The sequence below is a fragment of the Podarcis filfolensis genome (assembly GCF_964270895.1).
Source record: "Podarcis filfolensis genome assembly, chromosome: 3".
NCBI classification, from domain to species: domain Eukaryota; kingdom Metazoa; phylum Chordata; class Lepidosauria; order Squamata; family Lacertidae; genus Podarcis; species Podarcis filfolensis.
In genome coordinates, this window is record NC_139606.1 from 94,407,318 (window position 1) to 94,423,918 (window position 16,601).

The 16,601-nt window shown below is 42.2% G+C and overlaps 1 protein-coding gene and 1 long non-coding RNA gene across 9 annotated transcripts in view; one reads left to right on the forward strand and one right to left on the reverse strand.

Annotated features, from left to right (window-relative positions):
• The window catches only part of GPATCH2 (G-patch domain containing 2), a 103,041-nt gene that overhangs the window by 54,305 nt on the left and 32,135 nt on the right, over nucleotides 1-16,601 (forward strand). For all 7 annotated transcript variants that reach the window (XM_083605284.1, XM_083605286.1, XM_083605287.1 and 4 more), the window contains 3 exons: nucleotides 5,747-5,814; nucleotides 9,971-10,010; nucleotides 14,229-14,299. In XM_083605284.1, the coding sequence (XP_083461410.1) occupies nucleotides 5,747-5,814; nucleotides 9,971-10,010; nucleotides 14,229-14,299 (179 nt within the window). The remainder of the gene's footprint in view (nucleotides 1-5,746; nucleotides 5,815-9,970; nucleotides 10,011-14,228; nucleotides 14,300-16,601) is intronic.
• The window catches only part of LOC310758819, an 86,072-nt gene that overhangs the window by 1,101 nt on the left and 68,370 nt on the right, over nucleotides 1-16,601 (reverse strand). The gene's annotated exons all lie outside the window — the stretch shown is intronic.

Here is a 16,601-nt window from a genome sequence, read left to right on the forward strand (position 1 = left end):
TTATTTTGGGAACTGAATAGTGCTCACTGAAGTATTTTATTGTTGTTGACTCACAAAGTTAAGCACAAAGTGTTTCTGACTGAGTAATGGTGTAAATTGAAACGGATATAAGGTTTTATTTCATTTTTGTAAGGCATCAAAATATGGATATCGCGGATATCAATAGACGAAAACACGTTGGTTGCACTCTTGCTCCCTGTTCCTTGGTGTTAAAATATCAGTACCTATTGTCTTTCCCCAAGAGTATATAGACCACAAATGAAAAAATAACTGGGGACTAAATTGTATGAATAAATGAAATATATTGCTGCTGCTTTCTATTGAAAGGGGCTTTTGTGTGCCACTTGGTAAAATATCTAAGGTTCTGATAACAAACTTATTTTGAAGTCTATTCCATTCAAACCACTGGGCCTTGCTTCCCAGTAAAAATGATAAGGTTCAGGGTTTAAATATGTAATATTATTTCATGTTTTAAAATTCTCTGATAAATCAAATACAGTATATCTTACATTGTTGGGGGTTTTTTGTATAAAAAAAACCTACGGTATATACGATAGAATTTTTGTTCAGCTATTCTTTAGCTAGAGCTCCCTTTTTGTGTGGTATATATTTCAGGCTAATAATCAAGGCTTACTGTGGGTCAGCATGTCATATCCCAGTGGTGTCTAGTGAGATGGAGGGTTATCTTATATGTCAGCTAGATAACCCTGTGAACAATTTTGAGCAGTCAAGATAATGGGACTGAATTCTGAAGCAAAGTAGAATTCTGAAATAAGGCTAGAAATATCCCAGAGTACCAAGCTATGTGTCGGCAAAATAATATTTCTTACAACTGCAGTCACCTTTTGGCATCATTAGTCATTTAGGTCTGACAACATTCTCCTTAATAAGGTGCAATTAAGGGAATAATAGAATCAAGTGCATAATCCCATACTGAACAAGAGAGCAAGCCAACAGTTTTAAGGGTGCTTTACTTTAAAATAATTTTCATTTAAAGCAAAGGAACTTATTTGAGAGTAAATGTATTTTGGATCAGTATTTGCAGTAGTATTGTAATACAAGTACATCATGCCAGGTGACTGTTCATAAACTTAAAATGCCACAGTGTAATTCACTGATAGTTTACAGTTATATATTCCCAGTGAAACCAGTGAGACCACATCTATATAATTGTTCAGTGTGTGACCCCCTGGATAACCATCTATTTGGTAAATTACTTTGCATTATAATAGATTAATTTAGTCCTCTAATAACTATTAAATATGTAAATTGGTAAGTTACTGATTACCTTCTTTTACCACGTTGTAAATGGTATCGTGGACTTTTACAAGTCTGGCTTAGATATCAAATGCTTTTTTGGCTGCTGCTTGTAACAAGCTCAGCTCAAATGTAACAATCTCTATCCAACAGGCCACAGTTTATTGGAATGTGCATGAGCCTTCCCTCTTGCCCTCATGTGCCAAGCTTTGAGGGAGATAATTGGGTTTGGTACAGTTGTGACATGTGAATAGTGAAACTTGTTTTGAGTGCAGCTTTCAAAGCAGGATATCGTACCAAAATCAGAACCACTAGGTGACTTTCTGTACACATAGCCAGCTCCAAACAACGTTCAGTCAGATTTAGTACAAATTTACCAGCCTTTGTTCTGTAAACCAGGGAGAGTTGTGATGCTGAGATGAAAGAAAGGCTACTTAGGGAACAGTATTTTTATCCCCAAGGCCTGCTCCTGTTTCCAAAGTCAGCAGGTAATCCATGTAGCAGTTGTTGGGGTCCATGAGAGCCCTCCTAGAGGGTTCTGGAAACAATAACAGCCTTCATTTTTAAGGAGCTGACTGATTTCATGCCATTATCTAGCATCAGAATTGGTTCTACCTGTTTTTTAGGCATTTCTGGAAACACGTCTCACCACACAAAGTCAACAGTAGTAAAGGGGTGGAGGACACACACATACGGAGATAGAACGCAATTAGATATCTATGTGCAGATATGATTTAATGGCATCACAGGATTCAATTTTTCTCGGTACAACTAGGTGTTTTCCAAACAGAGTAGGTTCAGCACTATCCCCAACCACTAAAACAAACTGTTGGTTTCAGTGGCTTCTGGGTAGAAGCTTTAAAAAATTTCTTTGGTTAGCTTCTTGAAATTAATAATAGACTAGAAAGAGGAGTTTTAGGAGAAGTTGAATTTTTATTGTAATTGCGAGTGAGTATTTAGGAAAGTAAAATTTGAATACTTTACTCACTGCTACCTTACTCATTCACTCAGCTACCATTCGTCCTCATTTGAATGTGTCTGTTTTGAAGACTTGCATGTCCTCCTTACATTTATTTCTGTTTAATTTCTATTTAACCTTGCACATTTCTTAGAATTACAAAAATGGATTACAGTTGCCGCATGAGTTATCTCTTTTGGAACGTGTAAACTTTGTATGTTGATAAGCGAAAAGCTTCGTATAAAGGTTCAGCCATTGTGAAAATACCATCATAATAATAGATGACAAGGTGACTTATGTAGCCCTTGGTCAGCCAGTAGAGGCCACTCACAGCGTGCTACATAAAGCTGGACACTAATTTGACAAAGTCTTTTTCCTTCTTTAGGTTTGTGTATACTCTAAACAAAGCACAATTATCTGGTCTAGCCGTGCCAACAGTTGTTTTTTAACTTCCCATTTTCTCTGTACTTCAGCGCATATGTTTCTTTTTACCCTGACTGAACCTTAAAACGGAGATGGATGAAACAAATGTGTTTAATGACAACTCTCATGTCCTCTCTTTCCCTGGAGGCCCTTTTTAGGAATGTTTAGAAATTTCTTCAGTAAATTTCATTTAGAAAATACACATTTTGTCTTCCTTTTTTCCAAATCATAAGAATAGTTGAGTGACTGTCTGAAAGTAAACCTGCTATACAGATTTTAAAGTCGTGTGTGTGTGTGTGTGTGTGTGTGTGTGTGTGTTAAGCAAAAGTACATCCATCTCACGTTTTCCTGCGTCACATCCCCTCCCCCCCCGCCATTTCCAAGTGGACATTTTAACTTTTAAACTAAAAGTTATATATTTATATGGGACGCAGGTGGTGCAGTGGGTTAAACCACATAGCCTAGGGCTTGCCGAACAGAAGGTTGGCGGTTCAAATCCCCGCGATGGGGTGAGCTTCCGTTGCTCTGTCCCAGCTCCTGCCAACCTAGCAGTTCGAAAGCACGAAGTGCAAGTAGATAAATAGGTACCGCTCCAGCAGGAAGGTAAATGGCATTTCCGTGCGCTGCTCTGGTTCACCAGAAGCGGCTTAGTCATGCTGGCCACATGACCCGGAAGCTGAACGCCGGCTCCCTCGGCCAATGAAGCAAGATGAGCGCTGCAACCCCAGAGTCACCCACGACTGGACCCAATGGTCAGGGGTCCCTTTACTATATATTTATATATTTAACCTACTCTGTATGTAAATTGTTTTCTTGATGGCTGTCGTAAAATTTCCTCTCCTAGTAATTTGAATATGCTGAGGTGCTTTCACAGAGACCGGACACATTTCAAACTATGTACTCCCCCACCCCCCCAAAAGTAAATCCCTCAGACGCCGCCACCCCCCAAAGCATCTTGACCAGCAGAGGTTGCGCAGGCACCCTCACTGAGCTAGAGGGGGACTATTAGGAATTAGCTCAACCATAGGAAGGGTTTCAACTTGATTCTCTACCTCCCTAAGGTTTTATTACCTTCATCACTCATAGGATGCTAAGAGGTGGCTTACATGAGCAAATTACGTTGATGAAACCCCCCTCCCCCGGTATGTAGAAGAAATCTAAGCTCTGGTCAGTTGTTGACTAGATAAAACATGCTCATATTTATGTGCAAATTACCTACAAATTGTATTTCGTTCAGTGGTCGTACTTCCTTTATCCCTTCCGATGTATCTTGGTGACTTTCCATGGGATGCCTGCATTTATTAAATTATGGATTATGCATTTTGCACAGACTGGAAGACTTTAAAACATTTTTCCATAAGTATGGCTGGAGGTAAACAACCAATTTTAGCCCAGAAAATAGCTTCTGCTTCTGTCAACACGTTGTTTATTTTCTCCCTGAGATAAAAAGTTCAGTTTTCTGATATTTGTACCAAGATAAAGTCAGTAAACAAGATTAATATAGTGTGGAAAAGGTTGTCAGCAGCCCTGGCAAAGGAAATAAGTTGCCTGTACACAGAACATACTGTAAACTGAATAAAAGTGTCAGGTCCACCATGAGATAATATGATCATGAACCTCTAACAAAGCATGACATAGGCACAGTCGGCTTTTCTTATAGCCACAGTGTAGAAAATGGATTACTATATTCCAGGGATACCCACTGGAATAGCATGAAAACCTCATTTTGAGATTAATACAGGATGCAACTGGAGAGCTGAGCCGAATGTTTACCTCCAGCATTAAAGTAACTATTGAGTTGTTAATGTTATAATCAGTAGGTCATACAAGTATTTTTATTTTCAAAATCCTTAGAATTTCAAAGCCCACGCACCTGTCTGGAGAGAGGGTGCTTGTTTTCCAACTTGTAAGTCAAGTCAGCTATGAAAATAAAAGTTTTATTTGTCTTCTATGTTTAGGCTAATGAAGAAAATCCCGTAATTTTACCTCCTATCCAGTGAAACTTAATGCAGGTGTATTTCGGAGAGTAACAGCAATTTTTAACGCCCACTGTGTGAACACGCCCTTACACTATGTAAGGATGCCTGCGCTCAAAACCACCGAGCCATATAAATGCTTTGGCTGTCCTAAAACCAATTTTGGTGACATTTCCATAAGCATCCTTGACAAATACATTTGTATTACAAAGACTGGCTGTGACATGTTTGTAATAAATAAATACTTTCTTTTTTTCAAAAGTGCTGTAGTGTATCAACGTGATCCTGTAGATAGAAAAGATCAAAGACTGCTGTTGCACATGCATGGCTTAAATCCACTCCTAGTCCAGTTTTCTGAAGAGATTAGGTGGCAGACACTACAGTAAGCAGGCCCATCTGTAGTCTGTGGCAGAAATCATAGGTATATGTAGATTTCTAAGTAAAAGCTCTTTAGAGGATTAAACATTGCAGTAGTATCTACCGATCATCCAGTGTTCATCCTGGTCATATGTCGCCCTGTCTTGATGATGTGCATTTCAACGCTTTAGGAGTGATGACTGCTGTGCTGTGTGTTATTCTTCCCATAATTATGCATGAAAGTGATGCAGTTACCAATTGCACCACTATGAACACCTTTTTCAAACTCACTATCTTAAGTGATTTAAACTTTGGTAGCAATTAGAAACTTCCAGAGATGGGTAGGGGAGAGGCATGGCTGGGGTAGTATTATGAACTGGGTGCCTACACTATGAATAAAAGAGGTAAGGACACACACACTTGCCTACCTGCGTATTCCTGGGGGGTTGGATTAGATGATCGTCAGGATCCCTTTCAGTTCTATGATTCCAAAGTAAGAGTGTGTCTTGGGGCTCTTTCCAATACCTCTTTCGGATCACTGCTCCCCAAAACCCTGATGACCAGCATTGAAAAAAATGGAAAACGTCACTCAAAGCTTTTTACATTTATATAATATAGGAATCAACTGATAATTGACTTGTTCATTACATGCATCTTATTAATGGTATTGGTGGCTGACTTTTGTTTTCTTCCATTTATTTCCTGCATGCAGTGAGTACTGTGTGTTCTTAAATTCCTGTATGCAACTTATAAAACTTATTTATGCCTCCTTTAGAATACTGCTCCAGGCTCATGCGTCAACAAGAAAGCTGCACATTTGTCCCAGGAGTCTCATCACCATGAGTAAGTATCCATGTCAGGTTTATCATTATTTCAACTGCTTACTTTAGATTTGTCCCTGTTTTAATTACATCTTGAATTTTACCCTAATTGTCCAGTCTATCAAGACTGTTTAGAATTCTGATCATGCTCTTGAGAACATGTGCAGTTCCCAGTACTGTTGTCTGGAAAGATGTCTGTGGATTAACCCCCCTCCCCACCCCCACAGTTCTTGCTATACTGTTCCTGTGTGTGCATAACATCTCTTGCATTCTCGCTTGCAAAACCAGAGGTGTAGCTAGAAGAAAAAGAAGCACGATATATTTCTTGGGTCTTCTATAGCATCCTTTCCAGTAGAGCTGTGGCAGATGGATGCAGTCCAGGATTTTCATCAGAACTACTTGTTTTGATTGGCCGCCTCTATGCATATTGTCCCACTTGCTGGATGGAACCTGGAATATTATATTTATGGAAGTTTTGAATCTGTTTTATATTTTTCTGTAACATTGCTTTTTTATTATTACAGTCATACCTCGGGTTACAGACGCTTCAGGTTGCATGTTTTCGGATTGCGCACCGCGCCAAACCCGGAAGTACCGGAACGGGTTACTTCTGGGTTTCGGCGCTCGCGCCTTCGCAGAAGCACTAAATCGCACTATGCGCAGAAGCGCCAAATCGCAACCCGTGTGTGCGCAGACCGCTGCGGGTTGCGAATGCTGCAGGTTGCGAATATGCCTCCTGCATGGACCACGTTCACAACCCGAGCATCCACTGTATTCTTATTTCCATTGAAGTTGTTGTAAGGCACTTTGGACTGGCTTTTCCTGGAACAGCAGTGTATATGTATTTTAAAATAAAACAAGAACAGCTGCTTTTTGTCCCTGTGTTTCCACAGTAAGCACATGAGAGGGGGTGGGTAGGTTGGTACACGGAGAAGAGAGATTTGCACATGGCCCTTTAAATAGTCTTGTGGCAACCTAAAAACTAAAAGAAAACACCCAGACAACTTATTTAGTGGACTAGAGCAACTTTTTATGTATGAAGTGCTATCCTAACTTGGCAAGTATTTATACACACATAGTTGGAGAGGGAATAGTCAGCAGTTAAGTAAGCATTGAGGTCAGAGAGAAATGAAATGTACCGTATTTTTCGCTCTATAACACGCACCTGACCATAACACGCACGTAGTTTTTAGAGGAGGAAAACAAGAAAAAAATATTCTAAACGAAACAGTGGATGTATGATTTTTGTGGTTCATGCTGTGGCCAGACATGTGATCTGACGGTGAGTTTGGGGTAGCCCAATGCAAAAATCCTGAGGATCCATGTGGATCCATGCTTTGTAACCACGTTTTTGCGCCATTGCAGCCCCATGAAACAGTGGGTGCGTGTGTTTTTTGGTGCAGGCTGTAGCCATGGATATGCTATGTGATCTGATGGTGAATTTGGGGTGACCTAGTGCAAAAATCCTGAGGATCCATGTGGATCCGTGCTTTGTAACCACGTTTTAAGTGGGGAGGGAAGGAAAAGAACTCAAGGGACAAGGAGCACGCGTGGGGTGTGTGGAGAAGGATGCTGCTAATAATGCAGGAGAGGCTCCTCTCTGGCTTTGCTCCTTTAAAACAAGCAGGCTCTGCGTCTCTCCCTCCTCCCCGGCAAGGAAACCATGATAGTAACCACTCTGAGACAAATCAAGAAAAATTGCGACCAACACTCTCCCCCAACAAGCGCAGTGAGGTCAAAACACACACACACGCAGAGAGAGAACTGGCCCTAAAGTCACAGGGGTGCTGGGGGAGTGAACGGGAAGCAAGAAAAGGAGAAGGAGCCCTCACACACACAGAGACACACAGAGTGTCGATTCTAAAGTCGCAGGGGCGCAGGGAGAGTGAACGGAAGCAAGAGAAGGAGAAGGAGCCCTCACACAGACACAGACACACAGAGTGTCAATTCTAAAGTCGCAGGGGCGCAGGGAGAGCGCAGGGGCGCAGGGAGAGTGAACGGGAAGCAAGAGAAGGAGAAGGAGCCCTCTCTCACACACACAGAGTGTCAATTCTAAAGACGGAGGGAGAGCGCAGGGGCGCAGGGAGAGTGAACGGGAAGCAAGAGAAGGAGAAGGAGCCCTCTCTCACACACAGACACACACAGTGTCAATTCTAAAGTCGCAGGGGCGCAGGGAGAGTGAACGGAAGCAAGAGAAGGAGAAGGAGCCCTCACACAGACACAGACACACAGAGTGTCAATTCTAAAGTCGCAGGGGCGCAGGGAGAGCGCAGGGGCGCAGGGAGAGTGAACGGGAAGCAAGAGAAGGAGAAGGAGCCCTCTCTCACACACACAGAGTGTCAATTCTAAAGACGGAGGGAGAGTGCAGGGGCGCAGGGAGAGTGAACGGGAAGCAAGAGAAGGAGAAGGAGCCCTCTCTCACACACAGACACACACAGTGTCAATTCTAAAGTCGCAGGGGCGCAGGGAGAGTGAACGGAAGCAAGAGAAGGAGAAGGAGCCCTCACACAGACACAGACACACAGAGTGTCAATTCTAAAGTCGCAGGGGCGCAGGGAGAGCGCAGGGGCGCAGGGAGAGTGAACGGGAAGCAAGAGAAGGAGAAGGAGCCCTCTCTCACACACACAGAGTGTCAATTCTAAAGACGGAGGGAGAGCGCAGGGGCGCAGGGAGAGTGAACGGGAAGCAAGAGAAGGAGAAGGAGCCCTCTCTCACACACAGACACACACAGTGTCAATTCTAAAGTCGCAGGGGCGCAGGGAGAGTGAACGGAAGCAAGAGAAGGAGAAGGAGCCCTCTCACACACACACAGACACACAGAGTGTCAATCCTAAAGTCGGAGGGAGAGCGCAGGGGCGCAGGGAGAGTGAACGGGAAGCAGGAGGAGGAGAACGATAGCTCAAGCACACACACACACAGCCCCTACAGTGGCTAATCCAAAATCGGACAGCAAAAAACTGCAGGCAGGGACAGAGAGCATGGGGTTGTTTTAAAGCAGCCAACCCCGCTCTGCTTCTCTCCCTCCTCCCGGCTAGGCTGGCTGAAAAGCTTTGCTGCTACTTAGCAGCTCAGTGGGGAGGAGAGAGGAACATAGAGGACGGGGTTGTTTTAAAGCAGCCAACCCCGCTCTGCTTCTCTCCCTCCTCCCCGGCTCCGCTAGCTGACAGGAGCTGCTTACTGTTTCAAAGCGAGCCACGGACTGCTCACAACTGCAGCAGATTCCCCCGCCATCTGTAGGCATTCGCTCCATAACACGCACAGACATTTCCCCCTACTTTCTAGGAGGAAAAATCTGCGTGTTATGGAGCGAAAAATACGGTACATAACACCAACTGTGACAATTGCATTAAAAATGTGAATGTATGTAAGATTGTTATGGTGATTATTCACAAAGCATTGTTGATGATAAAACAAACTTCTTGGTGTTGGTGAGCTAATAAACACTGGTAGTGAGATAAAAAGGCTAAACGGTGATATTAACTCTACAATTGCCCCTTAGTGTTTGAATCCTGCTAGGGCAGCATAATCCGAAGTCTGGTGAACAGTTCAACTCACCCCATAAACTAAGAGGAAAAACTGTTCAGACACTTGGAGAGATAGAGTGCTGTTCTATCAGTCCCTCCTACTTACTCAAATGGAAACAGAACACATAATTCCATACTGGGTTGCATTTTAGAGATATTAAGTCAGCAGACCTATGCACACCGTGTGTGTGTGTTTGTATAGCAACAGTAGTAGCAGTGTGTAGGCATTAAACACAAACCCTCAAAATTAATAAGCATGCTTCCAATAGTTGTAAACACTTTTTAAGATTTCCGTTACTCTAAGTAATAAGAACGTTAGATTTTAGCAGCACCCACACAGAGAAAATATTATTAAATGATGTAATATATACAGAATTTCAGAATCTGTGGCATGAAACTCAATATGATTTAGTATATATCCACTTGCCCAAGCAGGATAAATCCACAGAATGAGATACATTCTTATATTCCTGTGAAAACTGCTATAGACCTTGAGAGTTCTGTAAAATATCCCATTTAAATAAATCATAGCCAAAGGCTACATTTTTCTGGTGGACAATAAAATACCCGAGAGCACGCATAGGCTGGTCATATGACAGCTCGTGCTTCAGTTAGCTATGCTACTAAACCTTTTTTTTTTCTTCCCTCCCTCAGCCATTGGTTTAGCCCTGGGGCTAGGAAGGAACATAGCCAGGTAAGAACCACTTTGATCAAGAACAGTTTATTTCATATATTTGAAGGTTTTTAACTGTCGCTTGTCCGGAACAACAGGAGCACCAATTTCTGAAATAAGGAGCAAAATAAATCACTTTTTTTTACTGAAAACGTCTGAAAATACTTTAACAACAAATAGCTTACCACAAAAGGGTTGTGGGTGTAGGCCCAGTAATTATCAGCATTCCAATTCACTCTCGAGGATATTTCAGTGAATTAGGAGAGTCTTGTGTGCAGCAGCATGTGTACACATCAGAGCCCCCATGTGTGCACAGCAGAGTCCTTAGAATTGGGCTGAGAACATTTCCAGGGTTCTTTGCTTTGTTAAATCGCCTCTCTGAACTACTGCTAATCTTTTGAGGAGAGCAGAGTCTTCATAGAACCAGAACACTAGATCATGAAAATATAGATATTTCGCTAGCTGGTGTAAAAGAGGCCTTGCTAATACTTTCATTTCACTTATTTTGGATGCATGACAAACACCTGTATTAGCAAATCACTGTAAAGATCTTTCAGGGCTATAACAAAAATGGAGCCCGCAAAGTGGGCATAAGCAGCAATGGCAGGGAAGAATAAGAGTGGAAAGTGACACCAGCTGTAGTTGACTGACCAACTCTAAAGGTATTATTTGTAAGCTAGCAAAAAAATTGGGCAGCACAGTTTTAGCTTTTTGGTTGTTTCTGAAAGGGACAGTCAAAGTCACAGTTATAGCAGGAAAACCACATTCATGAAAAACCCTTTACATTTCTATTCTGAGAAGCCTCGCCTGGGGCTCCATTGGATCTAGGCAAGGTCCTGCAGCTACACTCACATTCAGGTTCTTAGGAACCCATTCTATTCCGCCATGGCCCACTGGCATCAAGAAGGTTGTTCTGCCCTTATATACCCTTTTGTGGTACTTATAGCTTTGCTTCACCTTCTCTTAACCATGAAAGCTGCCACCTTTTGACATTAGAAAAGGGAGGAGGAGCCCACTATCTTTTGCACGTATCATTGTCCACCAAAACTCAGTGCTCTAAAACTCTAAAGAGGTTTAGAGTGGCATTTGGAGTTACCGTATTTTTTGCTCTATAAGACTCACTTTTTCCCTCCTAAAAAGTAAGGGGAAATGTGTGTGCGTCTTATGGAGCGAATGCAGGCTGCGCAGCTATCACAGAGGCCAAAGCAGCAAGATGAATTGCTGCTTTCACTGCGCAGCGATCCCTCTTGCTGTTCTGGCTTTTGAGATTCAGAATATTTTTTTCTTGTTTTCCTCCTCCAAAAACTAGGTGCGTCTTGTGGTCTGGTGCGTCTTATAGAGCGAAAAATACGGTGATTGAAGTTATAGTCTGCTTTTCCTTCATGGATCTCCAGTTGCATATATAGACACACTGACCAGACCTAGCACCTATTTAAGTTCAGCATGTGTTTTTAGGCCATGCTCTAATTGCTGCTTGCTCCTGCCAACCTAGCAGTTCAAAAGCACGTCAAAGTGCAAGTAGATAAATAGGTACCGCTCCGGTGGGAAGGTAAACAGCGTTTCCGTGCGCTGCTCTGGTTCGCCAGAAGCGGCTTAGTCATGCTGGCCACATGAACCGGAAGCTGTACGCCGGCTCCCTCGGCCAATAAAGCGAGATGAGCGCCACAACCCCAGAGTCGGCCACGACTGGACCTAATGGTCAGGAGTCCCTTTACCTTTTACCTTATAAGCAGATAAATTACAATGCTTGCTAATAAGCATTGTTGTTTATAGTTTAATGAAACAAGAATTCCAAGATAATGAATAAAGGAATCTCTGCCATATAGATGTGATAGTTCAACTATAAAGCAGAGATGTAAGCAAAAATAAAGTCTCTGACAAGCATTTTAAAATGAGTGATACTAGGAACTCACAATATACAGTGGTACCTCAGATTACATACACTTCAGGTTACAGATTCCGCTAACCCAGAAATAGTACCTCGGGTTAAGAACTTTGCTTCAGGATGAGAACAGAAATCGTGCAGCGGCGGCGCAGCGGCAGCAGGAGGCCCCATTAGCTAAAGTGGTGCTTCAGGTTAAGAACAGTTTCAGGCTAAGAACAGACCTCCAGAACGAATTAAGTTCTTAACCCGAGGTACCACTGTATTAAGTTCCCAGGGCCATATTTAGGGGCAGAAAACTGACTTGGTTACCAGGCTTCCATCTGCCTGACTGTGCTCCACACCAAAATAGCACAAAAAGTTCACCTTCACGTCTAAAGCTGCTAGTGCTGAACTGTGTGGCCAGGGTTCCATTGAAGCTAAGGATTTTGTATTCACTGGAAAATGAACATTGTCTTCGTATGAAATGGATAAATCATGTGTGCAAATTGTGCAGCAAAGACACAAAATGGGCTGCAGGCACAATAGAAGCAACGTATTCAACAGTTTAACAAATGGAGAGGGGCCCTGAAAATGCTCCTCACCTGGAGCTCCGTGTGATATTGGTGAGGTCCTGCAGGCACACCCGCATTCATCTTCTTAGAAATGCATTTGATACTGGAGTTGGGCAGTCTTCAAGCATAAGATTTAGGTTTTAAGCTCATTAGAGGGCTTTTTTTCCAGTCTAGCATCATTTTCTTGTAACTGAAGTGGCAAACTGAAATCCCTAGTTCCTCCAATGATTTGTTTACAAAAATCCATCACAAAGACCTCTCAAGTACAGGTACAATGATTTGCTTATCTCATTTGGTTATTGAATTTTATTCAACTTTATTTCCATTAAAGCAATAATCTTAAGTGCCCTTTTGAGGTTTCTTTTCGTGCTAGTGAGTACATACAGCTATTTTTGCTGTGCTCATTATTTACAAGTGTCAGTCTTCTAAACATAGGTTTTTAATAATAACTAATGATGTGGTTTAACCTTAGGGGGGGGGGACTTCTTACTGTTGCATAAAATTGTGTTGCGAAGTTTGAACAATGAGGAAACAAACCTAAGATCTTGGTGAGAGCAGCCAAAGGGCTGTTGGGTCCGAAATGGTGGGAGGATGTTGAAGGTTATCATAGATCCATAGAATTCTAAGGCCCCTCGTTTGCTAAACACACCACCTAAAATAGCCCTGAGGTGTTCCAGCCCTGGAAATAATTTATTAATTCTCCCTCCCCCCCGAATCAATGGGAGGGGGGCATTCCAGGGAAGGCAGGATGGAAAATGCTCTGCCCCCCCACCTCTCATCATAATCACTGTGAACCAGCAGGGCTTGGGATTTGACAGTAGATGTGTTGTGGAATCCTTCCTCCCCACCACCAAAAATGTTAGGATTGTTGTGTGAATTAGTTATGAAGCTTATATTAATTTCAAAAGCCCCTATTGAAATTAATGTCAGAATGAAGATGGGTGGGAGAATGATTTTTGCTCTGCTTTCCTTTGGACCACACCAGCAAAGCTGAGAGGCAGAGGGTCTTGTTGTCTGGGCAGCCCAGGACCTCCATACACACCGCCCAGTCTTACGCCTCCGGGAGGTCACTTCGGTGCTGCTAACACAGCAGTTTGACTTCACCCCTGGAGGCGTACTCCATTGTCTCTGAAGGCAGACGGGGATGCCAACCCAACCCATTACTAAAATCTTACTGAACTTCATTATAATTCTCAATCCAGAAATAATGGCAAAGCAGTGGGATTGATATGACAACAGTAATTATGAGGTGCTACTTTTATCTATTACTAATAATGTAGAATTTTAGCATCTATAATCATTATTCATTCTTACAACAGCTTTGTCAGGTCATTATTAGTCTCATTTTTAGAGAGTTTATAAAACAGTAATTTCAGAGATTTGAATGTGAGCCTCTAAAATCGGTTCCTCTAAGTACAAAGCTCTGTTGCTGCTCATTTCAAATTAAAGGAGATGGTGAAGTTACAATATTACTGTGATACATCTTAAAGCTAAACATATTGTAATGGCATAGTACGCTTTGAATTACTAATTAGGCATCTTGACATGAAACTTTACTATAATACAAGACTGCCTCTGTAGAAGAAGGCGTATAGGAATAAATGAGAGAGGATCTGAATTAAAATGTAGGTAATATCGTATTGCCATTTCAGTAGATGCACTTTGAATAAAGTATGTCAGGGCTGTCAGGCCCTTTGCTGAAACAACGTAGTACAAAAACATGACAAGGCTTAGTAGGACTTATTTCTAAAAATGCAAGCATCATTGCATAGTTTTTATATGTCTTCTGAACTTTCCGTGTAGCTTCAACTCCTGCGGGACAACCGATCTGAGAGAGGACACAAGAAAAACAGTTCAGTGAAAACAGCTAGCAGGTGAGCTAAATATGCAATCCAGTTTACAGTTTAAGTGAGATCCCTAGCCAATATTTTTAGCTAGTACCCAAACTGCTGATATAGAGACGGAAAGAGAGATGCTTTCTTTGTCTGGTCAGCTGCTATCTGTCTGCCACAGAAGCACTTAAAAGGGGTCCGAAAAGTGTTAATCAATTGGACACAGATATCCGTGTATATAGTTGTGTTGGAAATACCTTGTATTGAAAGGGGGCTGGTATGTATGCTATACTGCTTAGATTCCATTTATCATGATGTGGATATGATTTTCCCACTTGGAGAAGTTGTCCTGTAATCTGTACGCATCATGAACTTGAGTTTAAAATGAAAACTTGCAGTCTCCCAAATTAAAAAAAGCAATGTATCTGCTTGTCTCTTCTTCTTTCTCCCCACAAGCATTTCAAGTGTTCCTTTTTGTTTTGTTTTTCACAATATTAAAAAATGAGAGAGACTGATGGAAAAATTAAGACATGGATTTATTGGCTTCCAGTGCATCTGTTTGCCGAAGTAACATCATTGGGGTTTGTTTGTCTGTCTGTCTGTCTGTCTGTCTGTCTGTCTGTTTGTTTTTATAAAAAATGTTCTCTGAAGAATCTGAAAACTCTTACAAGGGATAGGTTGAGTTAGTATTGAAGGAAATGAGGGATTAATTTGAAATGTAATCTTTTGCAGGGTTTTGTTTAAATACATGTTGTGCCTTCTCATTTTCTTTTTAACACAGCTAGCTTAGTTGATCTTGGGACTATTGTGATGATATCTGGACTAAATTATAGGTGTATATTTATGTTATCTAAAATTCTGGTATTAATAACTACAGGTTATGTAAAAAGGGAGTGGGTGGGTGGTTCAGGGACACCGGTGGGGGACCTGAGAACAAGAAGTTCCATTATGCCTCTATAGCAAGCCTTTTCCCATTAGGTTGGTGGGAAATCCCTTTCCATCTGAACGGAGCTTGTTCATTTTCTTCTGATGATACAGATGACTATATTTTGTTACACAGATGTGACAAATAGAATTACAGCTGCTCTTTATTTGATCTTCTAAAGAGGCAAAGATGTGCAAGTGTTACGCCTGCTCCCTTTCCCCCACCACGTCATCTGTTGTTTGGGAAGGAGTCCTAATTTGCAGTAGATAGAAAATTATTTGTTGTGTTGCAGGTTTGCCAAAAATAAATGAAACCATTAATTACCACATTTTTTGAGCAGCTGTTAATAGATTGGGGTAGGAAAACTGTACATTACACTTACTGGTTAATTACCAGAACTATAATTGTTTGATGTAGCTTTTGTGGGAAATAATGACAGCCCCAAAAAGGTGGAAACAGATTGTATACAAAGTGAGCATCATACTTTAATGGCAAAATGCAGTAATGTTTTTCTTGCTCAGTGTGTGTGTGTGTGTGTGTGTGTGTGTTTAAGGAAGAAACACAGCTATTTGTTCTTCCTGCTCACAGAAGGGTCAACCCAAAGGCAGGATAATTTCAGGTGACCTGAGCTCTCAACTGAAGGGGACTGGAATGCAGGATAGAAGTAGGCAGGTGAGTTAGGAAGCAGGCAGACTGAGAGAGTGAAGGAAGCCAATGCCAAAGCCAGACTTGGAAGCGTGTGTGGAAACCAGTGGGTGGGATGGTGTGGAGAAGAGGATTGAGTCCTCCTCAGCTGTCACCTGCTAGCAGACACTGCATCACCCTGTAGCAGAAGAGGGAAGAAAAGGGATGTAGGGCCACCACAAACCCTACTAAGAAGCCAGGCTTCTCCCTCTGCCACAATCACCAGGCAGCAGCAGGTACAACCGGCTGCAATAGAGGACGCCAGAGAAGAGGTACCAGGCCACTTCACTGGCACCACTGAGACACCAACAGTTTTTGACTCCTTCTTTCCTTCAACGTTTCTACCTCAGCGGCTAGTTAGAATAACTTGTAACCTGTGCATTTCTTCTAAAAAAAATGTTTCGGGGTACTCTCATTTGGACTCAAGAATTGTTGTTGTTTAGTCGTGTCCGACTCTTCGTGACCCCATGGACCAGAGCACGCCAGGCACTTCTGTCTTTCACTGCCTCCCGCAGTTTGGTCAAACTCATGCTGGTAGCCTCGAGAACACTATCCAACCATCTTGTCCTCTGTCGTCCCCTTCTCCTTGTGCCCTCCATCCTTCCCAACATCAGGGTCTTATCCAGGGAGTCTTCTCTTCTCATGAGGTGGCCAAAGTATTGGAGCCTCAGCTTCACGATCTGTCCTTCCAGTGAGCACTCAGGGCTGATTTCCTTAAGAATGGACTCAAGAATA